Source organism: Heloderma suspectum, chromosome 11 (genome assembly GCF_057233095.1).
Source record: "Heloderma suspectum isolate Gila_16-S chromosome 11, 16-S_ref, whole genome shotgun sequence".
Classification (NCBI taxonomy): Eukaryota; Metazoa; Chordata; class Lepidosauria; order Squamata; family Helodermatidae; genus Heloderma; species Heloderma suspectum.
In genome coordinates, this window is record NC_139468.1 from 44,240,813 (window position 1) to 44,266,881 (window position 26,069).

Sequence of the window (26,069 nt, forward strand, 5' to 3'; positions counted from 1 at the left end):
TCAAGTCCCCCCATGCATTCTCCATAATCTGTTATGCACTACTTTGAGCAGATTTAATTGCACAGACCTTAGGGAGAATGAGATACCAATATGTGTATTCACAGTGAAAACACTTTGTATGTGATTTTATTGAAGAAAGTTATACAAAGAGTAAAGCAGCAAAAACACTCCCAAATCCCTGAGCTATAGTCTAGATAAGTCGTTCTCATACTATATACACTCAACTATGTGAGTGGCTGACTCACAAGCACGTGTGTGTGGCTGTGTGTGCGTGTGAAGAGAGGCAATGCTATGCGCACTAGCAGGTTCTTTTTTTGTTGCAGATGGAGCTGGAGTCCCGCTTGTAGATGGATCTCCTGGTCACTTCTCTCTCCATTCTCCATGTCATAGTTATCTGCTCCTGGTTTACACCTCCAGTTGTTGCTGAAGATGATGACGCCCTCTAAGCTGTTATCTTGCTTGCTTTAACCTTGCTTCAGGCATGGTCACGTAGCACTCACGCAGTGTCCATGATATTCCCTTGGGTCTCTTTGCAACACTCTTAGGTCTCTTTGCAACACTCTTTTACAGGAGGGAGTGATGACAACAGGAATACAATTGTTTCAATTCCTTATCTGCTGCAGATAGTTTCTTCATTCATAAATTTTGCTTTCAGCCAACAGTACTATTTACATTCAATCATTACAGGCATTCCTTATAAGAAAACATACTTAGGGAGCAATCCTGAGAGGGCCACAGGATATGCTGTTTTCCAGGAACTGACCTCGGAGCCTGCCCTCCGAGGTTGGTTCCCGGAAAACTGACCTCCCCCCCACTTTCACGCTACCTTGGAGGCAGCGTGGAGAAGCCCTGTCCTTCGCACTCAGAAGAAGAGCATGGAGCGACTGAAAAGGGGCATTCCAGGGTGGGGAGAGCAGAGCTGCATGTACGACACATTGGATGTGTCATACACATAGCTCTGCTCTCCCCACCCTGGAATGCCCCTTTTCAGTCACTCTCCTGGTCAGCCCCCCCACGGCTAGACAGCCAAAAACTGCCGTCTAGTAGAAAATAGCAGGGCAGGAGAGGTGCGGAGGGAACGATCCCACCCCCCTGCCTCTCCTGCCTTGCTTTGGATAGGCGGTTGCCTCCGAGTTTGGAGGCACCACCTATCTTGATAGGATTGCGCCCTAAGTAGCTAAACTGCACTATCATGCCTACAGACTGCCTAGGTGGTGGCCAGCCCAGCAGGCAGAGACAAAGGCAGATGCTGGGACTGCAGGAAGCAGGCAGTCACAGAGACACAGGCAGGCAGCAATGCAGAGCTAAGTGCCACACTTGCCAGACGGGCAAAAGGTCAGGAGGAGCTGGGCAGAATATCTGCTCTGCTCCAAGAGAGCAGCTAGGTGGGCAGCAGGCAGCAGAGGCAGCTGGTGGTGAATGCTGGCAGAGCAAGCAGACAAGTGATAGGTAGCACCAGACACAACTGAGCCTTTCAGCCGTGAGTTGACAGCTCTAGCGTGCCACTCGTTGGGCCCCGCTACTTTGTCCTGGTACTGGGGGGCACTGGCAGGCAGAGAGGCAGGCAGGCTCCCTCCTAATTATAAACAGCACCCAACCCAAGTGGGCATGGCTTCTATACTGGCACAGGGCCACCATGTATGAAAAGCAAAGGGTGTCTTGAAGTCCAGGGCCGAGTTGCTGCAATCAAGCAGCAGTGGGAAAACAAATGCAGTGAGCTGAGTTACAGTGCTGGAGAAATAGATATTCCAAAGTAAATCAAAATTTAAAAAATGAACAGGAGAGTGGTGGGGAGATGAAAGGGTGTGGCAGTGGCAGAGTGAGGATGCTGCTGCTCATTCAGAGGTGGTTATGGCGAGGGAGCCCCAGAGGGAGGAAGAGGCTGACTCTGAAGAAGACCAACTGTTCCATCAACTTAGTGTTCAAGCGGCTGTTCCGGGATGTTACCATTTTGCCCACTGTGGGAAATACCCTCTTGCTTGGGATGATGGTTGGTGGGCAAGACAGCAGCTCTTTGACAAATATGGCCATGTCCTGCCACACCTGGGTATATGCTGCCTTGTACTCTAGGGGGCTGCAGCTGTAGTCCTCCACTGATTCTGACAGGTAACAGCAGGTTGAGCATCCTCTGGGTTGCTGAGTGGGTCACAGCCGCGTGGCCGCACCACAGGCCCTACAGCCCTGGCCCAAAAGCTGCTCAACCCCACTGTGCAGCTCCCAGAGAAGGGCCTGGGTTGCTCCTGCTGGGTGGAGATGCTGCTGCTGCAGGCGTGAGAAAGTGGCCCTCTTCCTCCTCCCTCGCTGCTCCCTGCCTCGCTTCCTGGGCCGCCTCACCACCAACACAGCCTGCCACTTCATGCTGCTGTTGGGGCCAGAGAAGTGCCTTTCACCCAAGGGGCACACGTGGGTTGCCATCGGCTGCCTTTTTTAAATGCAACATTCCAGCAGTAGCAGCAAAAGAAAACTCGGATCGTTTTATCAGCCTGCCAAATGTGTTTTGTCTATAATAACCACCAGCTGCATCTGTGTTGCAGAAACAATTTCATGGGGACAAGAAAACATATGTTTTAAATGAATAGGGTTGTTGAGTATTTCCATTGGTTATTTTTGTTTAAATCTGGGAGACAGCAGAAAAAATTAATCCTGAAGCATTAAACTACTACATTAAAATAAAATCCCCAGTTGGATTTTTGCAAGGAGGAAATGTGGGGATGATGTGAGAAATGACTGCTTTAAGTTATTTTAATTTTTTTAAAGTTTAAAATTATTTTTGAATTTCATTTTTAAAAGTACTTAAACTGCTTTTTAAGAAATACACTGATCTTGGGACCGTTCCTTTTGTCTGGGCTGACAATGTTTTCTGCACAGGTCTTCCGCACCGTTCCGCCGCAGCCCTCCCTGAAAGCCAGGGCGGCTCCCTTCGGCGGCGTCCGGCCTTCCCTCTCCGCGCGGACCCGCAAGCTCCCTCCGGAGGCTCGTGGGTTAAACGAGCGGAGGCGCGGCCCGAAGCGAGGCACCGCGCCTGGGCGCGGGACAGCAGCTCCCCCGCGCCGCGTCGCCTTCGGGGAGCCGCCTTCTCCCCGCCGGCCCCGCGGCCCGGGAGCAGCCGCGCCCGCGCTCGACCGGCGCTGCTCTGGGCGCCCGGCGCGGGCGGCGCCCCGCAGCGCCGGGGTCTGCGGGCGCGCGCCCCCTCCCCTCCGCCCCCTCCCCTCCGCGCCAGCCCGCGCCAGCCCGCGCCAGCCCGGGGCTCGCAGGGTCCGGCCAACGGCCGCGCCTCCGCCCCGCCGCTTCCGGCCAGCGGCGGAAGTCGCGGCGGAAGGGCCCGCGGGATCCAGTTCCGGGTCGCGCTTCTGGCTGGGCGGCGGCCGTCGGAGTCGCCATCATGTCGGGCTCCAGCAGCGCCCTCATGAAGCAGCCCCCGATCCAGTCCACGGCGGGGGCCGTGCCCGTCCGCAACGAGAAGGGTGAGGAGCCCGCGGGCGGCGGGGCTGGCGCGCCCTGTCCGGGGAGGGGTGGCCCGGGGCCTCGCCCCTCCGCCCGGCGCCCCGGCGGGCAGCGCCCCTGACCAGCCCCCGCTCTCCTCTTCCAGGGGAGATCTCCATGGAGAAGGTGAAGGTGAAGCGCTATGTCTCGGGGAAGAGGCCGGACTACGCGCCCATGGAGTCCTCCGACGAGGAGGACGAGGAGTTCCAGTTCATCAAGAAGGCCAAGGAGCAGGACCTGGAGCCGGAGGAGCAGGAAGAGGAGCTGGCCAGTGACCCCCGCTTGCGTCGCCTGCAGAACCGCATCTCGGAGGACGTGGAGGAGAGGTCAGCCGGGCAGCCCTGCCCAGTGAGCGCGAGCGCACTTGGGCCGGTTCGCTTGGCAGACTTGGAGAAGGGGCGGCGAAAGGGGGCCTGGGGGCAAAGCCTGTGGTGGTGTGCGCTGGCGCGGAATGGGGCGTTTGGTGCGCAGCGCGCCAGTTCATTTGCTTGAGAGGTGAGTGTCCGTGTTCTAGGCTGGCGAGGCATCGTAAGATCGTGGAGCCCGAGGTGATGGGGGAAAGTGACTCCGAAGTGGAGGGAGAGGCTTGGCGTGTGGAGCGAGAGGACACCAGTGAAGAGGAAGAAGAGGAGATTGATGACGAGGTATGGCAGCCTTCGCTTTGGGTGCTGCAGCCTGAGTTGAATTGCATGACATTTACATGAAATGAGGCCAACCCTTGAACGAGTCTGGAATCTGAGGGCTGATGCTATTCCAAGAGTTTTAGGAATTCAGCATCTTGTATTAGGGAGCCAGCCAGGGGTCTGTTGTTCCCCTGGAGGAGAATCATAGAATAGTAGGGTTGGAAGGGGCCTACAAGGCCATCGAGTTCAACCCCCTGCTCAATGCAGGAATCCAAGTCAGAGCATCCCTGACAGATGGCTGTCCAGCCTTGTCTTGAAGGCCTCCGGTGTGGGAGAGCCCACCACCTCCCCAGGTCATGGGTGCCATTGTCGTATTGCTCTTACAGTCAGGACATTTTTCCTGATGTTCAGCCGGAATCTGGCTTCCTGTCACTTGAGCCCATGATTCCGTGTCCTGCACTCTGGGATGATGGAGAAGAGATCCTGGCCTTCCTCTCTGTGACAACCTTTCAAGTATTTGAAGAGCGCTATCATATCTCCCCTCAGTCTTCTCTTCTCAAGGCTAAACATGCCCAGTTCTTTCAGTCTCTCTTCATAGGGCTTTGTTCCCAGTCCCCTGATCATCTTTGTTGCCCTCCTCTGAACCCTCTCCAGTTTGTCTGCATCCTTCTTAAAGTGTGGTGCCCAGAACTGGACACAGTACTCCGGATGAGGCCTAACCAGTGCTGAGTAGAGGGGAACTAATACTTCCCGGGATTTGGAAGCGATGCTTCTATGAATGCAGCCCAAAAGAGCATTGGCCTTTTTTGCAGCCACATCACATTGTTGGCTCATCTTCAGCTTGTGATCGACAACAATTCCAGGGTCCTTCTCGCTTGTAGTGTGGTTGAGCCACGTATCCCCCATCTTGTAACAGTGCATTTGGTTTCTTTTTCCTAGGTGCAGAACGTGGCATTGATCCCTATTAAATGTCATTCTGTTGTTTTCTGCCTAGCGCTCCAGTCTATCCAGATCACTTTGAATTTTGTTTCTGTCTTCCAAAGTATTAGCTATCCCGCCCAATTTTGTGTCATCTGCAAATTGGATCAGCATTCCCTGCACCTCCTCCTCCAAGTCATTCATAAAAATGTTGAAGAGCACTGGGCCCAGGACTGAGCCCTGCAGTACCCCACTCGTTACCTCTCCCCAGTTTGAGAAGGTCCCATTGAGAAGCACTCTTTGAGTCCGATTCTGTAGCCAACTGTGGATCCACCAGATCGTTGTTTCCTCTAGACCACTTTGAGCTAGTTTGCTCATCAGGATGTCATGGGGCACTTTGTCGAAAGCTTTGCTGAAGTCGAGGTATATGACGTCCACAGCATTCCCATGGTCTACAAGGGAGGTTACTTGATCAAAATATGAGATCAGATTTGTCTGGCAGGACTTGTTTTTGACAAATCCATGTTGGCTTCAAGTCATCACTGCATTGTTTTCAAAGTGCTTCCAGATGGATTGCTTTATCATCTGCTCCAGAATTTTCCCAGGGATTGATGTCAGACTGACTGGTCTGGAGTTCCCAGGTTCCTCCTTTTTACCCTTTTTGGAGATAGGGACAACATTAGCCCTCCTCCAGTCATCTGGCACTTCCCCGTCCTCTATGATTTCTCAAAGAGAATAGACAGCAGTTCTGAGAGTTCTTCTGCCAGTTCCTTCATTACTCTAGGGTGCAGTTCATCTGGCCCTGGAGATTTGAACTCATTCAAAGTAATTAGGTGTTCCTTGACCATATGCCTATCGCTCTCAAGCTGCAATCCTGCCCCTTCAGCCTGTACTTTGCCTTTGCCAGGGGGGTCATAGACCCTCTTTTGGGAGAAGACTGAGCCAAAGTAGGAATTGAGCACCTCTGCCTTTTCTTTGTCATCGGTCATCATTTTGCCATCCTTATTTAATAGCTGAACCACCATTTCTTTCCTCTTCCTTTTACTATGCACGTAGCTGAAGAAAGCCTTTTTGTTGTTTTTAGCATCCCTCGCTAACCTCAGCTCGTTCTCAGCTTTAGCCTTCCTGACGCCATCCCTGCAGTTCTGTGCTACCTGCCTGTACTCTTCCTTTGTTACTTGGCCTTCTTTCCACTTCCTATATGTGATCTTTTTTGCTTTCAGGTCATCCCTAAACCTTTTGTGAAGCCACATTGGCTTCTTCTGTTGTCTTCCACCTTTTCTTCTTGTTGGAATTGTTTGTGATTGTGCCTTGAGAATTTCCTTTTTTAAAAGCTCCCACCCATCTTGGACTCCTTTTCTCGTTAGCGTCGCTTGCCATGGGACCTTACTGATCATTGTTCTGAGTTTATTAAAATCAGCTTTCCTAAAATCCAGGGTACGCATTTGGCTACACTCGGCTTTTGCTTCCCTTAGAACCAAGAACTCAAGTACAACATGGTCGCTTTCCCCTAGAGTTCCTGTAACTGCTACTTGATCCACTAAGTCATCTCTGTTGGTTAGGATCAAGTCAAGGATAGCCGATCCTCTAGTTCCTTCCTCCGCTTTCTGTAGGAGGAAGTTATCCGCCACACAAGTCAGGAATTTCCTGGAGGGGCCATGTTTTGCAGAATTTGTCTCCCAACAAATATTGGGGAAATTGAAGTCCCCCATGACTACTACATCTTGCTTCCTTAAAACAATGGCTATTTGCTTTTCAAAAGTTTAATCCTCGTCTTCTCCTTGGTTGGGTGGCCAGTAGTAGACTCTGACCACCAGGTTCCTTTTATTCTTTGCTCCATTTATTTTGATCCAGATGCTCTCGATGGGGCTACCAAGCTCCTCCTCCTGTATTTCTGTGCAGAGATATGTATTTTTCATATACAGAGCAACCCCGCCTCCCTTTCTGTTCCTCCTGTTCTTTTTGAACAAGTTACATCCTTCAATTGCTGTATTCCAGTCATGAGAGTCGTCCCACCAAGTCTCAGTTATACCTATCAAGTCATAATTTCCCTCCTGTATTAAGAGTTCGTGTTCGTTCTGTTTGTTTCCCATGCTCTGGGCATTAGTATATAGACATCGAAGACCATGAGCTTCATGGTCTGGCTTTCTTCCTACATATATCTGAAGACTATTATTGGGCGCTGTCAGAGCTGTTCTGTCTGTGGCAGTGATTGCAGAAGAAGGAATGCTTGAAATGCTTGACTCCTCTCTCGGAGATCTTTGATTGGCATCACCCCTCCTGGGTCTCAGGCATTTTTTCCCAGCCCTACCTAGAGCTGCCCTACCTGGGATTGAACCTGGAACCTTCTGCATGCAAACCTGCGGGACAACCCTTGAATAAGTGTCAGCCTGCCAAATAACAGGGCATGATGGCTAGCCAAGAATGAGTCTCGTTTTTTCCTCTACCCAGAGAAGCGCCTCCTCTCTCACGGTCCTGCATGACTGCTACAGTCGTCGTCGGAAGCTCTTCTCTGGGCACCCACAACAGAGCGATGGGTGGCTACCAAGGGAAGAGCCTATTCTGCAGTGGCCTCCCATCTGTGAAATGTGGTTCCCAGGGAGATCCGCCTGGCATCTTCACTGTATACATTTAGACACCAGATTAAGACCATCCTCTTCCAGCAGGCATTTAATTTCTAATCTGATTACTAAGATTGCTCTGTAGCATTTTTCATGTTTAAATATTTTCATTGTAGTTACTGCCTTGATTGCTGTTGTTTTGAGGGGTTTGACTGTAAACAGACCTGAGTCATCTGCCAGTTGGGTGGTACATTTAATAAATGCATAAATACAGCTTTTGCTGTGTATAGTAGATGCCTCTTCCCGAGGCAGCCACATAGATTCCTTTCATCTCTGTTCTTGACAGGAAATTGAGCGTCGCCGTAGCATGATGCGCCAGCGTGCTCAGGAGCGTAAGAATGAGGAGATGGAAGTGATGGAGCTGGAAGATGAGGGCCGTTCTGGGGAGGAGTCTGAATCGGAGTCGGAGTATGAGGAGTACACAGACAGCGAGGATGAGACTGAGCCACGTCTCAAGCCTGTCTTCATTCGCAAGCAAGTGCCATCAGTGCTGGGGGAGGGTCGGTCTTTCAAGAACTGGAGATGTGTGACTGGGGACAGCAGAGAGCCGCACCTAGCAGTACTTTCTTGTTTCTGAATTTGGCAGTATGTGAACAAAAGTCCACTGTGGGGTTTCTGGCTGGGGAAGGCACCAGTTCTAGACAGCAAGATAAGCAAGTGTCTTTAAAGAGAAAGTGTGATTTGGTTACTGTTCAGAACTCACCACAAATGTCTGTTGCAGAAAGGACAGGGTAACAGTCCAGGAGCGGGAGGCAGAGGCACTGAAGCAGAAGGAACTGGAGCAGGAGGCCAAACGGATGGCTGAGGAGAGGCGCAAGTACACGCTTAAGGTATTGGGGAAGACAGGAGTGTGTGTTTGAGGGCCAAGAAGGAAGTTGGAGCACTTTAGGAGACTCATTGTCATTAATTTACTACAGATAGTGGAAGAAGAAGCCAAGAAAGAGCTGGAGGAGAACAGGCGCTCTTTGGCAGCCCTTGATGCTCTGGACACTGATGATGAGAACGATGAGGAAGAATACGAGGCTTGGAAAGTGCGGGAGTTGAAACGCATCAAGCGGGACCGTGAGGAGCGAGAAGCGTAAGTGAAAGCAGACCCGGCACAGGTCAGGGCTGAAGGGCGTCCATCCCCTGGTTGCTTGTCAGGCGTAGGGCTGCTCTGGCTCATACCCTTTCCTCTGGAGGAAGGATCATAGAATCATGGAATAGTAGGGTTGGAAGGGTTGGAGAGCTTCGGCTATTGGGCGGTATAGAAATGAAATAAATAAATGGCCTACAAGACCCAACGAGTCCAACCCCCTGCTCAATGCAGGAATCTAAGTCTGAGCATCCCTGTCCAGCTTCATCTTGAATGCCTCCAGTGTGGGAGAGCCCACCACCTCCCTAGGTAATTGGTTCCATTGTCATATTGCTCTAACAGTCAGGAAGTTTTTCCTGATAGTCAGCCGGAATCTGGCTTCCTGTCACTTGAGCCCATTATTCCATGTCCTCCACTCTGGGATGATCGAGAAGAGATCCTGGCCTTCCTCTCTGTGCCAGACTTTCAAGTACTTGAGGAGCGCTACCCTATCTCCCCTCAGCCTTTTCTTCTCAAGGCTAAACATGCCCAGTTCTTTCAGTTCCTCTTCATAGGGCTTTGTTCCCAGTCCCCTGATCATCTTGGTTGCCCTCCTCTGAACCCTTTTCAGCTTTTCCGCATCCCTCTTAAAATGTGGTGCCCAGAACTGGACATAGTTCTCCAGATGAGGCCTAACCAGTGCTGAGTAGAGGGGAACTAGTACTTCCCGGGATTTGGAAGCTATGCTTCCATGAATGCAGCCCAAAAGAGCATTTGCCTTTTTTGCGGCCACATCACATTTTTGGCTCATATTCAGCTTGTGATCGACAACAATTCCAAGATCCTTCTCGCTTGTAGTGTTGTTGAGCCACGTATCCCCCATCTTGTAACTGTGTATTTGGTTTCTTTTTCCTAGGTGCAGAACTTGGCATTTATCCCTGTTAAATTTCATTCTGTTATTTTATGCCCAGAGCTCCACTCTATCAAGATCACTTTGAATTTTGTTTCTGTCTTCCAAGGTATTAGTTATCCTGCCCAATTTTGTGTCGTCTGCAAATTTGATCAGCATTTCCAGCATTCCCCAGTTCCCTCAAAAATGTTGAAGAGCACCGGGCCCAGGCCTGAGCCCTGCGGTACCCCACTCATTACCTCTCCCCTGTTTGAGAAGTTCCCATTGATAAACACTCTTTGAGTCCAATTCTGTAGCCAACCGTGGATCCACCTGATTGTTGTTTCAGCTAGCCCACTTTGAGTTAATTTGCTCATCAGGATATCACGGGGCACTTTGTCGAAAGCTTTGCTGAAGTCGAGGTATCTTATGTCCACAGCATTCCCACAGTCCACAAGGGAGGTGCCATGAGAAAAAAATGAGATCCTATTCATCTGGCAGGATTTGTTCTTGACAAGTCCATATTGGCTTCGAGTCATCACTGCATTGTTTTCAAAGTGCTTACAGATGGATTGCTTTAGAATCTGCTCCAGAATTTTTCCAGGAATTGATGTCAGACTGACTGGTCTGTAGTTCCCAGGTTTGTCCTTTTTACCCTTTTTGAAGATTGGGACAACATTAGCCCTCCTCCAGTCATCTGGCACTTCCCCCGTCCTCCATGATTTCTCAAAGAGAATAGACAGCGGTTCTGAGAGTTCTTCTGCCAGTTCCTTTATTACTCGAGGATGCAGTTGATTTGGCCTTGAAGATTTGAACTCATTCAAAGCAATTGCGTGTTCTTTGACCATATGCCTATTGATCTCAGGCTGCAATCCTGCCCCTTCAGTCTGTACTTTGCCTTTGCCAGGGGGGTCATAGACCCCCTTTGGGGAGAAGACTGAGCCAAAGTAGGAATTGAGCACCTCTGCCTTTTGTTTGTCACCTGTTATCATTTTGCCTTTTTTTCTTGTTGGAATTGTTTGTAATTGTGCCTTGAGAATTTCCTTTTTTTTTATAACTCCCACCCGTCTTGGACTCATTTTCTCATTAGAGTCGCTTGCCAGGGGACCTTACTTATCATTGTTCTCTTAAAATTGTCTTTCCTAAAATCCAAGGTACGCATTTGGCTACACTTGGCTTTTGCTTCCTTTAGAACCAAGAACTGAAGTATAACATGGTTGCTTTCCCCCAGAGTTCCCGTATGTGCTGCTTTATCCATTAAGTCATCTCTGTTGGTTAGGATCAGGTCAAGGATAGCCAATCCTCTAGTTCCTTCCTCCACTTTCTGTAGGAGGGAGTTATCAGCAGCACAAGTCAGGAATTTCCTGGAGGGGCCATGTTTTGCAGAATTTGTCTCCCAACAAATATCGGGGAAATTGAAGTCCCCCTTTGCTACTACATCTTGCTTCCTTGAAACATTGGCAATTTCCTTTTCAAAAGTTCCATCCTCGTCTTCTCCTTGATTGGGTGGCCAGTAGTAGACTCTGACCACCATGTTCCTTTTATTCTTTGCTCCATTTATTTTAACCCAGATACTTTAAATGGGGCTACCAAGCTCATCCTCCTGTATTTCTGGGCAGATATATGTATTTTTAACATATAGTGCAACTCCACCTCCCTTTCTGTTCCTCCTGTTCTTTCTGAAGAAGATCTATCCTTCAAATGTTTTATTCCAGTCATGGGAGTCATCCCACCAAGTTTTAGTTACACCTATCGTCATAATTTCCCTCCCCTAGTAGGTTCTGTTTGTTTCCCATACTCTGGACCTTAGTATATGGACATTGAAGACTATGTGCTTTATAGTCGGGTTTTTTTCCTACATGTTTTTGAAAACTAATATTGGGTGCTGTTAGAGCTGTTGAGGTGCATGAGCTTTTGTCCATTGTTACCCCCAACTTTACGTCTCCTTCCCCTATAGGATTCAGTTTAAAGCCCTCCTGATGAAGTTCTTCATGCTGTGGCCAAACACATTCTTCCCAGCCTTTGTGAGGTGCAACCCATCCCTTGCCAACAGCCCATCTTCCAGGAAGTATAGCCCGTGGTCCCAGAATCCAGATCTCTCTCGTCAGCACCACCTTCGTAGCCAGTCATTCACCCGAGTATTTTCTTTCCCTTTCTGTCCTAACTCCTGGAAGGATGGATGAGAAAACTATCTGGGCCCCAAAGTTCTTGAGTTTCCTTCCCAAAGCTTCAAAGTCTGAGGCAATTTTTTCATAGCTCCGCTTGGCGCTATAGTTGTCCCCACATGGATGAGAAGAAAGGGATACCTGTCAGTGGGCTGTATGAGTGCAAGCAACCCTTCAGTCACGTCTCTAATCCGTCCTCCGGGGAGACAGCTTACCTGGCGAGTCCACAGGTCTTCACGACATACTTGGGTTTCGATCCCACGCAGCAAGGAGTCTCCCACTACTACTACTCTTCTCTTCTTGTAGCTGTAGGCCTTGGTTTCATTGCCTCTGCTTGTCTGACCTGCAGCCTCTTGCTCGCTCTCATGCAGGGTCCCCTGTAATTCTTCCTCTGCAGGAAGGAGAGGTATCCTTTTATCCCTCAAGCCCCTTCCTTGAGATGGCAAGTGAAGTGGAAAGCAGGGCTGGTGGACTAAAAGAAAGTTATATTCTGTCCCTTAAATAGCCTACTTCAAAATACCAGAATATAAAATAAGGACTCTGTTGTATGAATGCACCCATCCCTTCAATGTAAAAACATTTCTAGGGTGGATTACAAAAATCATGCTTAAAAACTCCTGTAAAATCAAAAGATACAAGTAAACAGAGTAAGAGCAGGTTAACCCCCCCCCCCCCCGGATTAAAATATTTAAAACATCAAAAGGCAAAAGCTGGGTGAAAAAAACCTGGTTTTGACTGATACCGAAAGGACACTGGTGTTAGCAACAGATGTGGTTACCTGGAGTAAGCATTCCATAAATGGGGCAACAAGAAAGCCCTCCCTACCTCACCTTAGAGGGCTGTGGTGCTCTGAGGAGGGCCTCTGAAGATGGTCTGAGTGTAGGGGCCGGTGATGGTTGGGTGTCCAGGCCTCAAGCCATGCAAGGCTTCAGAGATAAGCACTTTCATTAGGGGAATTAGTCCTCCAGGTAGCAATGGGGCCACTGAAGCACGGTGCCTCAAGACTCAGCTCAGAATCCCTATTTGAAAGGATTCCATGATCAATAATATCGAAGGCCACTGAGACATCCAGGAGAATTAACAGGATTTTTCGCTTGCTGTCCTCTTAGCATAGGTCAGGGCTACCAAGGCTGTTTCTGTGCCATAATCAGGCCTAAAACCAGCCTGAAATGGATCTGGTCTCACTCAAGAGGGCCTGGCATTGCAGGGCAACCAGCCACTCAGGCACCTTGCCCAGAAAGTGTTGTTGCAAACAGTTGCTGTTATTATGATCTTCCTGAGTCCTAGAATGAGTTCTTTAGGAGCGGTCTCACAACAGCTCCTTTCATGGCGGCCAGGGCCACTCCCTCTCTTAAGAAGGCTGCCTCCTCGACCCAGCCAGGCCCTCCCTGCTCAGTGTTATGAGCCAAGATGAGTAAGGTTTGAGTTCACACATGAGAGGCTGCATCTCTCGTAGTCCACGTATTCAGACTTCAACAACTGAAACTCGTGCTATCAAACAAGACCAGATCTATGCTGGATGCATGAAGTACCATAAGAGTGGCATCTAGTCATACTGCCTGAGTCAGCTCTGCAAACCACAAAATAACTATTTTATATGACATAGAATTATATAAATTCTGTCAGCTTTCAGGGTGGACCACTTCAATATTTTTATTTATTTGATTTATTTTAATTATCTGTACCCTGACTTTCTACCAAAAAATCTCACTCTAGGGGCTTATAGGCACAATTAAAATTGATTAAAACAATATGTTAAAATACAGTAAAATGTCCACTATCCTTGCAGAGAGAACAATAAAATATAAAATTCAGCTAACTAAAACAGCAGCATCATAAAACTTCCAAGATCTATTCCAGCTCTAAAATCCTGTTAACTCTAGAGTTCAAAATGCCTCCACCTACTCCCAGCTGTTAAAATTGTGCGCCATCTACTCCATGATCCTCTGTCAAACACAGAATTAAAGCCAGAGTTAGTTCTATAAAAGAACCAGGGAAAAGGTGACTTGAGGTCAACTGGCACAATAGGTATGTGTTGTATTCGTTGTTATGCACATTGTAAATATTTAAACTCTCCATCTTACATCATGACAGGGAGAACACAGTTCTGCTTGGTAACTATCTGCCTTTAAGTTTGGAGAATTCTAGGCAGTTAAGTCTTCAGCCTGGTCCAGACCATCATTTAGCGTTATGTGAATGAGCCACAGCACGCCTTAGGCTGGGGCACTCCCCCCCGCCCCATGCCAGAGGAGATTGAAATCTTCTGCTTTAAATTTTGAGCTGATCAGAGTGCCCTGTTACAGCCAAATTCTGGTTAGTTTAGACCAGGGCTGGGGAGCCTGTGGCCGTCCAGATGTTGCTGGACTCCCAGTGGGCAGTGGTGATGGTAGCTGTAGTCCAACAACATCTGGAGGACCACAGGCTCCGCAGCCCTGATTTAAACAACGATTGGATCAAACCAGTTTATGGTCCTGGCTTGTTTGCAGCTCATGCATGTACTGCTGAACCATCACTTAGGGTGGAATCCTATGGCTGCTAGACAGCATCTAGACAGTCATAGGATTTTTTGGTTTCTGAGAACTGAGCTTGGAGCCGTGCACCGAGCTCAGTTCCCAGAAACCCGACTACCCTCCCCTCTGGCTCTGTGCTTGTAAGGGCAGTGGAGAGTGGCAAAAAAGGGGGAATTCTCGGGGGCAGGGATGGGACCGCGGAAGTGCCATTATGACGCTTCCGATGGCTGTCCGGCCTCTCTCCCCGCCAGCTCTGACATGCCCCAGTTAGACAACCGAAATCAGCTGTCTAGCTGCAAATGCACGGTGCCTGGAATGCGGAGAAGATCCCACCCTGCATGGGATAATTGGCTTCCTCCGAGTTTGAAGGACTATCCCCATAGGATTGTGCCCCCGTGTTACATCTGAATTGCCCCTTCAAGTAAGTGATGTTGCTTAGTGCTCTTCTTTGAGTTTGTTGTTTATTTAAAGCATTTTTACCTTCTCTTCATCAGAAAAGGCTTCCAAAGCAGCTTTTATAAGCTCAGTAGCAAACAAGACAGCATAGAGAGCCAAATCCTGAGTTGGTCCATATAGAAAACAGCCATGATTAACATGATCTATTTATATGCACCCTGGCAACAAAGATTTACATGAGGAGATCTCTTGTGCACAAGTGTTTCAGCCAAAGGGGGTGTCTGGCCATAACGGACGTTCTGCTCCATACAGGTTGGAGAAGGAGAAGGCGGAGATTGAGCGGGTGCGGAGTCTGACTGAGGAGGAACGCCGTGCTGAGCTTCGCGCCAACGGCAAGGTCATTACAAATAAGGCTGTGAAGGGCAAATACAAGTTCCTGCAGAAATACTACCACAGAGGAGCCTTCTTCATGGTGAGTAGCCAGCCTGGACACCTTGCTCCTAGAATGGCAACGCAGAAAGCACTAAATGCAGGCCTGGTGGTGAGGCTGGTGGCCAGACTGGGGCTCAGGGATGGAACTCTTGGCCCTCTCCCGTGATAGCCCCTGTCCCTTTCTGGCTTAACTCCTCTGCGGTTGGGGCTGGGGGGTGCGCGGGCTCTTTCTCCCAAGGCTGGCCTGGCCTCCGCTGTGGAGTGGGAAAGGGGAGGCTGCAGTGATGGAGCTGGCCTGGCTTCCGCTGTGCTCTTCTTCCTCCAGGACGAGGATGAGGACGTGTACAAGAGGGACTTCAGTGCCCCGACTCTGGAGGATCACTTCAACAAGACCATCCTGCCTAAAGTCATGCAGGTACGTGGGAGGGGCACCTCTTTAGGGGGGTCCCAGTTCCTGGCCTGGGAGCTGTAGCTGCACATGCCCTTCCAGGAGAGGGCCAGAAGCGAGGCGATTCAGAGGCACTGCTCAAAGCGTCCCATATTTTTATGCTGCCTTTCTATCCAGGTGAAGAACTTTGGGCGCTCTGGACGGACAAAGTACACACACTTAGTGGATCAGGACACAACCTCTTTTGACTCTGCCTGGGGCCAGGAAAGTGCACAGAACACCAAGTTCTTCAAGCAGAAGGCAGCTGGAGTGCGGGATGTCTTTGAGAGACCCTCTGCCAAGAAGCGGAAGGTTACCTGAGTGGGAGAATCACAAAGGACACTTTCTTGACCAGTTCACCCCGTTTCTGTGGCTTGGGACAACAGAATTCTGCCATAGGCCTGGACTGCTTATTCTTCATGCTGGTGGTGGAAGCCTACTTTGCCTTGGCACCTTACTTGTTTCTAGGGTGTTGGTATTGGCACAGCAGGCTCTCTGTTATCCCCTGGAGTACACCTCCCTCTGTGGTCCCCTTTTTAATTTTGGCTGGCCATAAAGATTCCATGTCCTTTATAGAGGTACTGTTGATAATGTGGTTTGGGGTGGGAAAAAAGCAAAATTGAAACCTGTATTAAATGTATTTCTTATCAAGGTGCTGCTGTGATAAACGAGGGCTGGGAAGTATTCTGATATATATCCAATGTGGTAGACAGCCACTACTGCTTCCCGACAAATCCACCTTTAGAAAGGCCTTTGTTGCTTGGTAGTGGTGCGCGCAAGGTATGAGCTGCCTCGTGGGGAAGGGCCGAAAGGATAAGAAACCAGCTCATTTGTTCCTATTTGGAGAGCTGTGTCTGCTAAATACCAGAGGAACTTAGGCAACCAGCATCAGCCAGGTTCTGTTATTTGCAGAATTTTTATACTGCTCTGCTGCCACAGAACAGAGATAAGAAACCTGGTGCCCTCCAGATGATGACAGCTCCCACCATTCCTGATCATTGGGCAAGCTGGCTGGGGCTGTGGCAGAGCTGGGAGCCCAACCCCAACTGGAGGGGTGGAGCTAGGCAAAGCGGCACCTGTGGGCTCCAGCGCACCCCAGAACACCTTCCTTGATGCCCACTAAGGTGCCCTGCCCCTCCCACTTTTCATTTTCAAAATCGGCACATTTTCTTACTAGCAATTAGGATCACTTCAAAGGAAACTGAGGGCCACCCATAGCTCCCATTTTCATCTCCCATAAATGCCCCTGGGGCTCAGGGACATTCTGGTGAAATGAAGATGGCTTGCGGCTGCAAGCTGATGTGCTCAGCCACCCAGAAAAGGGAGAAGGACTCTCCACTTCTGTCTGGTAAGTTTAGTGGTGTGGGCAAGCCAGCGGGGAGGGAGACCAGCAGAAAGCCAGCAGGAGCTGGGGGAACCAACTGGGAGAAACGTGGGAGGGATGTGTGCTTTTATGTCTGAATGGAGGGGGCCACATGCAAGATGGTTTCAGGGGTTGGGGGGCTATTTTAGAGGGATACTGAAAGGTGTTTTTTAATGTGCCTGCAGGGAGAAGGAAGGGAAGTGTGTGCATGCATGCATGATGGATACATGGTCTGCATGTGTGTATGAGAGTGGTGGGGGAGGGAATGAGTTGGTAGGCAGGGGCAGAACAGAAAAAACGTGTGCCTGCTGTGAAATACATTTCTGCCGATGCTGAAAACTGGGTTCAAAGGAATTGTTTAGTGTGTTGCAGCTCAGACTCCACCTCTTTTTGGCAGATTACTTGTCCTTCCCTTGGCAGCCATTTTGTGATGGTGCCCAGGACAGTTTCACAAATGTGCCCACAGGCCCCCCAAAATTGCCTATGCCTCGCTTAGGGGAATCATAATAAAAGGCTGACAGCAGAAACAAAAGGGTATAGAATTTCTGACTTGAGAAGCAGGGAGATTTAGGAAAAATCTGACTGTTGGGAGTGGGATTGATTTCTCCCCTGGCTCTGTACTATTCCTCCTTACCTTTATTTATTTATTTATTGCATTTATATCCCGCCTTTTTTCCTCTTGCAAGGAACCCAAGGCGGCTTACATTATCCTCCTCTCCATTTTATCCTCACAACAACAACCCTGTGAGGTAGGCTGGGCTGAGAGTCTGTGACTGGCCCAAAGTCACCCAGTGAGCTTCCATGGCCGAGCAGGGACTAGAACCCATATCTCCCAGCTACCAGTCCAACACTCTCGCCACTGCACCATACTGGCTCTCTTGAAAAGAACACCCCAAATAGTTTAGAAGTCTGGATCTTAGATTAAGTTTTGCAAATGTTGATACAGAACAGGGCTACTGCAGAGCAGATACAGCCTTACTGGTTGCTTCCTTTACTACGTTTCTGCAACAAAAGGGTGCATGTGGAAAGCGGAGGATCCCTGAAGGAAAATGGGACCCCAAGTTACCACCACCAGTCTTTCAGTCAGCTGAGGGAGAAGGATCCAGCTCAATCACACAAGCCACATCAACAGTAAGCTCAAGAATGACATATTTATTCTAATAGCTTTAAAATGTAGGGTGCAGCATGCAATCTGTGCAAAGAGGGCCAATGAGAAGCTGTTCCTCCCTTTGTCCATAGCAGTATATAGAGTAGATGGCTCTCAGTTGGTGAGGGTGATCAGTGCCTCGACCACATTCCCCATGTGTTCCCGCAAGCTGCGCTCTGCTGCTGCCCTGGATATCTCCATCTCATTCATCTGAAGGGAAAAGAGAGAAGAAGTAGATCCTTACCCAAGAGGTGCCAAGTGGAAAGTACCTGGAGCTGCTCGTTGGTGACTCTTTCAAAGTCAAGGCCAGTCCAAGCTATCATCATCGCTGTACTATACTCACAATTAACTCCAAATCCTCCTTCTTGATGGTGACTTTGGCCAGTTCTTTTTCCCTAAAACAGGAGGAAGAAGAGAGGATTCAGGACTCTCTATCCAGCTCTACTGGATCCTTGCTGCCACCTCTTCCCCCACCAAAACACAATAAGAGTTTTTAGTAACACTTGTGCCTGCAGAATAGGAACTACAAGTAATGGCACAGTTCTAGCTTTCCACAAGCAAGGGACAGTTTTGTGGTATGAAACTGTTATACCCATTAATTTCAGGTGCTGCAAACCAAGCCTCCAACCAAGAGAGCAGAGCCAACAACAAGCAAGGCAGAAAGTGCAGTGACTTAATGCCAAGCTGACACCTAACAAATTTCAAACATGCAAGCTCTTCCTTAAGGGAAATTATTCAATAGTTAAGTAGTATGTAAACAGCATTCCACTTTGGTGTGCTCTTCAACCTCTAAGCTTGGCCACAGCTATAAACATCAGGCACTAAATGATATTTACACCTAGGGGTTACCAACGTATGCACTTCTTGTAGAGGCAGCACCTAAAAGCTGTGATGGACAATGCTGCTCTCTGATAGCATGAGATTAGGAAAGAAGGTGCTCACCGCTCCTGCTTTGCTCTCTGCTCTCTGGATCTTCGGTCTCCTATCACTGACATGGCCTAGGCAAGTGAAAGCAAAAGGAAATGTTAGGGTTCTCTGAGGAATTCAAACACACACATAGGAAGGGGTGATCTGGTAGACATCACATAGCTAGACTTCCAAAAAGCTTAACCTAGTTTCTCATCAAAAGCGCCTAAGAAAATCTAGGTCCTGTTTATTGATCAATGATCGAAAAACAGTCTTGTGGCACTGTAAACATTAACAACTTTATGGTAGCACACTTTTTTGTGGACTAGAGCCTACTTCAGGGGTGGGAAATGAGTGGCTCTCCAGATATTGGACTGCAACTCCCATCAGCCCTAGCCAAGGGTGAGGGAGGATGGATGCAGTCCAACATCATCTGAAAGACCACACATTGCCAAGCCCCAGCTTACTTCATCAGATACATGAAGCGTTATCCTCACTGGCAGATGTATCACCCATACTCATGGGTATAAAGAAAAATGGCAATGAAAATAAAATTCAGTCTAAACAGCATAACATTTCATGTAGCTGAAGTGGACTTTAGTCCACATTTATTCTTTAAGATGCCACAACACTTGATTTTGCTACAACAAATTAACGTATCTATCCCTCTGATCAATGAAAAAAGTGGAGCATAAGAGCAGAGTTTGATTCATTTAATACATGTTTATACCACCTTTCTGCCAAAGTACCCAAGGCAGTTTACAATTTTTAAATACAGAAACCAACGAATGTTCCCCAAACACCACCACCAAAAACAACACCGCAGCCTTTATGGAAACACTCATCTATGGGTAAGATGTAGTCACGCTGGTCACTTGTCTGGACCTATACCAACTTCCAATGGAGTTAAACGGGTGTATTCTAGCTCCTACTCTGTTTAATTTTTAAATTAATTCTTTGGTTAAAAGTGTAGCAGAGATAAATTCCCACCCTCCCAAACTGGCAAATAGACCTCTGTCAAACTGCTGGTAATTACACCAAGTCCAAGGTCCTAGTTTTTACTAGGAGGAGGATCAAACACAGATGGCAGATGAGCATCCTGTGGAACAGGTTACAATGTACAGATATCTGGGTGTAATTTTCCATTCATCAGGCTCCTGGAGAACACAATGCTATTGCAAATGCTCAGAGGAGTGTAAAGGCACTCCTTGGCTCTTTTTTACACCAAAGGGGGCCAGCTTATCCCTTCAGCTATGCATGCATTTACAGCCAAGGTAACAGCTTAGATGCTGTGTGGTTCACAGATAGGTGCTTACAGCAATTATGCCCCATTTGAAGTCATACAAATTACATTTCTGAGAGTCCTATTTGGAGCCCCAAGCTGTGTGCCCAATGTAATCTTACGATTAGAAGCGGGGTACATTTCCGTAGAGGCCTGTGCATAGGTACACAAGATTAATGTTTGGTTGAAGATGATTTTCGTGTGGGATTGGCCCACTAATGCTAACTGATGTCTTTCAGATAAAATGGAAAAGGACATTGAATGAGAAATTATGGAATTCGGGATTCTCTCCTAATGTTCTTTTAGCTCTTCAGTACACCAAAACTAAAGCTACTATCCATCAGTGACTTTGGGATATTGAATTGCGAAATCATTTAAGTCTGGCCACATTACACCCTAACTTCAGGGACAATGAGAGGGCATTTGTGCGTGCAATTTGGCAAATTAGACTATTCCCAAATTTAGAAAAGCATTTATGTTAGCTACATTCAATGTTCTGCCATCTGCACTTTTGGAAGGAACATTCAGGAGGGATCTTTATCAAGAGCATTTATGCACTTGCAAGGTGGGGGACCCCTTCATGGATCACTGCCTTGTTGTGGCGAAGGGGCTTGCGTAACTCAGTGAAGCCATAAGCTATGCCGTGCAGGGCCACCCAAGACGGACAGGTCATGGCAGAGAGTTCTGACAAAATGTGGTCCACTGGAGAAGGAAATGGCAACCCACTCCAGTATTCTTGCCAAGAAAACCCCATGGAACGTATCACAAGGCTAAAAGATATGACGCCGGAAGATGAGCCCCTCAGGTCGGAAGGTGTCCAATATGCTACTGGGGAAGAGCAGAGGGTATTTCCAAGTAGCGCCAGAAAGAGTGAAGCGGCTGGGCCAAACCCGAAAGGACACTCAGCTGTGGATGTGTCTGGCGGTGAAAAGAAAATCCGATGCTGTAAAGAACAATACTGTTTAGGAACCTGGAATGTCAGATCAATGAATCAAGGTAAGCTGGAGGTGGTCAAACATGAGATGGCAAGATTGAACATCGACATCTTGGGAATCAGCGAACTAAAATGGACAGGCATGGGCGAATTTAATTCAGGTGACCATCATATCTACTATTGTGGCCAAGAATCCCTTAGAAGAAATGGAGTAGCACTCATAGTCAACAAAAGGGTGGGAAAAGCAGTACTGGGGTACAATCTTAAAAATGATAGAATGATCTCAGCACGAATCCAAGGCAAACCATTCAACATCACAGTAATTCAAGTCTATGCCCCAACCACTGATGCCGAAGAAGCTGAGGTTGATCGGTTCTACGAAGACCTACAACACCTTCTAGAACTAACACCAAAAAAAGATGTCCTCTTCATCATAGGGGATTGGAATGCTAAAGTAGGAAGTCAAGAAATCACCGGGATAACAGGCAGGCATGGCCTTGGTGTACAAAATGAAGCAGGACAAAAGCTAATAGAGTTTTGCCAAGAGAACATGCTGATCATAGCAAACACTCTTTTCCAACAGCACAAGAGGCGACTCTACACATGGACGTCACCAGATGGTCAATATCGAAATCAGATTGATTATGTCCTTTGCAGCCAAAGATGGAGAAGCTCCATACAGTCAGTAAAAACAAGACCTGGAGCTGACAGTGGCTCAGATCATGAGCTGCTTCTTGCAAAATTTCGGCTTAAATTGAAGAACGTCGGGAAAACCACTAAACCGTTCAGGTATGACCTAAATCATATCCCTGATGAATATACAGTGGAGGTGAGGAATAGATTTCAGGGATTAGACCTGATAGACAGAGTGCCTGAGGAACTATGGACGGAGGTCCGTAACATTGTTCAGGAGGCAGCAACGAAATCCGTCCCAAAGAAAAAGAAATGCAAGAAAGCCAAGTGGCTGTCTGATGAGGCTTTACAAGTAGCTCACGAAAGAAGGGAAGCGAAAAGCAAGGGAGAAAGGGGAAGATATACCCAACTGAATGCAGAGTTCCAGAGAATAGCAAGGAGAGACAAGAAGGCCTTCTTAAATGAACAATGCAAAGAAATCGAGGAAAACAACAGAATGGGAAAGACTAGAGATCTCTTCAAGAAAATTGGAGATCTCAAGTGAACGTTCTGTGCAAAGACGGGCTGCATAAAATGCTGCATTCAATATGCCAACAAATCTGGAACACTCAACAGTGGCCACCAGACTGGAAAAGGTCAGTTTACATTCCAATTCCAAAGAAGGGCAACGCCAAAGAGTGTTCAAACTACCGCACAATTGCGCTCATTTCACATGCCAGCAAGGTGATGCTCAAAATCCTACAAGCTAGGCTTCAGCAGTATGCGAACCGAGAACTACCGGAAGTACAAGCTGGGTTTCGAAGAGGCAGAGGAACTAGAGATCAAATCGCCAACATTCGCTGCATCATGGAGAAAGCAAGAGAATTCCAGAAAAACGTCTATTTCTGCTTCATTGACTACGCTAAAGCCTTTGATTGTGTGGATCACAACAAACTGTGGCAAATTCTTAAAGTGATGGGAGTACCAGACCACCTTACCTGTCTCCTGAGAAACCTGGACGAGGGTCAAGAAGCAACAGTAAGAACCAGACATGGAACAACCGATTGGTTCAAAATTGGGAAAGGAGTACGACAAGGCTGCATATTGTCACCCTGCTTATTTAACTTATATGCAGAGTACATCATGAGAAATGCCGGGTTGGATGAATCAGAGGTCGGAATTAAGATTGCCGGGAGAATTATCAACAACCTCCGATATGCAGACGATACCACCCTAATGGCAGAAAGCGAAGAGGATCTCAAGAGCCTCTTGTTGAGAGTGAAAGAGGAGAGTGCAAAAGCTGGTTTGAAACTCAACATTAAAAAAACTAAGATCATGTCATCTGGCCCTATCACTTCCTGGCATATAGAAGGGGAAGAAATGGAAGCAGTGACAGATTTTACTTTCTTGGGCTCCAAGATCACCGCAGATGGTGACTGTAGCCATGAAATTAAAAGACGCTTGCTCCTTGGGAGGAAAGCTATGGCAAACCTAGACAGCATAGTAAGAAGCAGAGACATCACCTTGCCGACAAAGGTCCGTCTAATCAAAGCTATGGTTTTCCCAGTAGTAATGTATGGCTGTGAGAGGTGGACTGTAAGGAAGGCTGAGCGCCGAAGAATTGATGCTTTCGAACTGTGGTGCTGGAGAAGACTCTTACGAGTCTTCTCCAGCAAGGAGGTCAAATCAGTCCATCCTAAAGGAAATCAACCCTGAGTGCTCATTGGAAGGACAGATAATGAAGCTGAAGCTCCAATATTTTGGCCACCTAATGCGAAGAGAAAACTCCCTGGAAAAGACCCTGATGCTGGGAAAGACTGAAGGCAAAAGGAGAAGGGGACGGCAGACGATGAGATGGCTAGATAGCATCACGGATGCAATGAATATGAACTTGAGCACGCTCCGGGAAAGAGCGCAGGACAGGAAGGCCTGGCGTGCTATGGTCCATGGGGTCACAAAGAGTCGGACACGACTGAACAACAACAACAACAAGGTGGGGGAAGTGGAGACAGTTGGTCATGTTTTATTTTATTGTGATCTTTGATTAACTTTTATCACCTCAATTTTACAGAAAATTCCTGGTAGATCTGATGTATTTTATTTATCGTATCTTTCTGTCTGATAAAAATCCCCAGGTCACAGTGAAAGTGGTTAGTTTCTGTGCAGCTGCTACTGCTTGTCAGAGGAGGAGGATAAAATGATAAAATATTATTTTAACATTTTATCAAGGTTTTTTGCATTTGGGATTTGTATATTCTTATTGTACTGTTTTGTAGTTATTTGGTTTTGACTCCTTGTATACTGTATTTTTGGTACTTTATATTTAACATGTGCTGGCCTACAATCAAAATAAACAACCTGAACACCAGAATATAATTATCTCTGGCCAACTGAAGGTCCCTTCAGGAGCTGATGACACAAGCTCCCCAGCTTGGGCTTCTCCTCTTGTGCCTTCTTTCAGCGCACACAGGTCTTAAATAGCCCCAGGAAAGGTAGGGGTAGTTTTTGTAGTAAAAGGAAGGAACTGGTGCAATCCTGCCAAGATTGCACTGGAGCTATTTAAGAGTGCCAAAGCATGGACAGTGAGGTATCCAACTTTGGGGGACAGTTAAGCTAAATCAGTCAAAATAGAAAAAAACCCAAGCAAATTAGGAAAAGCTCAAAAAAGATCTCTTCTAACTGGGTGGATGGGCAAATGAGGTTCAGTGGAAGAATCAACAGAGAACACTATGGCTTTTCTGCATGTTAGGGCAGAAGTCACATATCCACTGCTAGGGCCTTAGGTTAGCTGAAGATATCTCATGTTTCTGATTCTTGCACTGTTACTGTTGTGTTATCTAAAGAGAAATTTATGCAGAGGAAGCACAAGCTGGATGCACAGCTGTGCACATTCCCGCTGGGCAGTGACACCGCCCCCGTACGTCTACATGTTGTGGCTTGCTTGTGACCCACGCTCGGCTGGCTCTGTGCAGGGGCAGCACAGGGGAGCGTGGGGTGGCGGTGGAGGCTGACCCAGACGGGCGGCATATGACGAAACGAGAGCCACACAAGCTGTGATGAGGCAGCACGTTCACGTCCGGAGCAGGGCAGGAGGGGTGTCAACTTGCAATTTATTCAATGGACCTGTATCCTAATTTCCAGAATTTTTAGAACAGCTTACAAAATACAGCATGATATTTATACAATGTTTAAAAACGGCAGAAAACACAGCAGCTTTAAAAGATACTTTAAAAATAGCAATATTAAATCCTAAAATGCCTTCCAGAACAAATATGTTTTCAAAACCTGCTTAAGAATAAGGGAAGGTGTTTGGCCTCCGGGGGGGAGGGGGGAGTCCACAGCTGTGGAGCCACCACCGAGGGGCCCCCCCAGGCACCTCTTCCCTCAGCTGTCCCCTAGCCCCAGCAGATGGGGAGATTCCATCAGCTCTCCTCAGAGACCGGCTGTTGGGCATCTTCTCTCCCTGACGTGTTTTCATGCCAGCTGGTCGTTACACGCGCGCCCCGGCCACTTCCCGACGCAGCGCCTGAGCCTGCTCGCTTCGCTTCCCTTCCCCGCGTCGTGCCTCCGGGGCGGCCGGCGCGCAGGCGGGGCCTGTCTTGCGTCTGCGGGCGTTACGGAAGCTGCTCCGGCCTGGCCGCGGAGGCGCCTCGTGCCGCCGGAGGTGGGCCTCGGTCTCACGGCCGAGCCAGGCTCACGCGGGACGACGCCCGGCCCCGGCCCCGGCCCCGGCCCGCTCCGGCCTCGGACGCGCGTCGCCACCCAGCGTGCGGAAGTGCGCCGGAGGGCGAGCTGGGGCCGAGCGCGGCCGAGCCCGCCCGCCGGCCGGCCGGCCGCTGCTGGCGCCCCGGCGGCCGCGTTCCCGGCGCCCGCGGCCAGCCCGCCGCGGCACTCGGCCGGCTGCAGCGGCACCCGCCCTTCCTCCGAGCAGCGCGAGCCTCCGCTCTGCGCCCCGCTCCCACAGCGGCCCGGGCGGCGGGCGCGCTGGGCCAGCTGGCCAGGGGGCGCGGGCCTGGGGCGCCGCGCGGTGGCCGCCGCCGCCCGCCCGCCGCCGCCCAGCCGGGCTCCGGGGCGCCCGCGGCCGCGCGCCGTCACCGTTTCCAGGTTGGAGCTCTGGATCTCCTTCTCCTCCGCGTAGTCCGTCACGCGCTCGAGGTCGGCCGCGCCGCTGTCGTGCTTCCGCGGCTTCTCGGCCGGCCGGCCCCCGGCGCCGTCCCCGCCGCCCGCCGAGCCGTTCGGCTCCGCTTCCAGCTCCAGCTCGACGTCGCCCTCGGCCGCCATCGCGCCGGGCCGCCCCTTCCCGCCGC

The 26,069-nt window shown here is 49.0% G+C and overlaps 2 protein-coding genes across 3 annotated transcripts; one reads left to right on the top strand and one right to left on the bottom strand.

The window, feature by feature from the left end:
- The first annotated feature begins 3,351 nt into the window (after positions 1-3,351).
- On the top strand, positions 3,352-16,169 carry MFAP1 (microfibril associated protein 1). Of its 2 annotated transcripts, XM_084817799.1 has the most exons (9): positions 3,352-3,464; positions 3,590-3,809; positions 3,998-4,127; positions 7,932-8,119; positions 8,367-8,475; positions 8,563-8,723; positions 14,972-15,131; positions 15,417-15,506; positions 15,657-16,169. In XM_084817799.1, the coding sequence occupies exons 1-9, from the start codon at positions 3,383-3,385 to the stop codon at positions 15,837-15,839; spliced, it is 1,323 nt and encodes a 440-aa protein (XP_084673925.1). In that variant the 5' UTR covers positions 3,352-3,382; the 3' UTR covers positions 15,840-16,169. The 2 variants fall into 2 exon arrangements, with proteins under 2 accessions (XP_084673925.1, XP_084673926.1); XM_084817800.1 differs by lacking the exons at positions 14,972-15,131; positions 15,417-15,506; positions 15,657-16,169 and adding an exon at positions 11,546-11,861.
- HYPK (huntingtin interacting protein K) lies at positions 15,738-26,069 on the bottom strand. The gene is made up of 4 exons (XM_084817801.1): positions 25,858-26,069; positions 18,971-19,026; positions 18,372-18,423; positions 15,738-18,238 (listed from the first exon to the last, which is right to left on the bottom strand). Exons 1-4 carry the CDS (start codon positions 26,041-26,043, stop codon positions 18,143-18,145), a joined length of 390 nt encoding a protein of 129 aa, XP_084673927.1. The 5' UTR covers positions 26,044-26,069; the 3' UTR covers positions 15,738-18,142.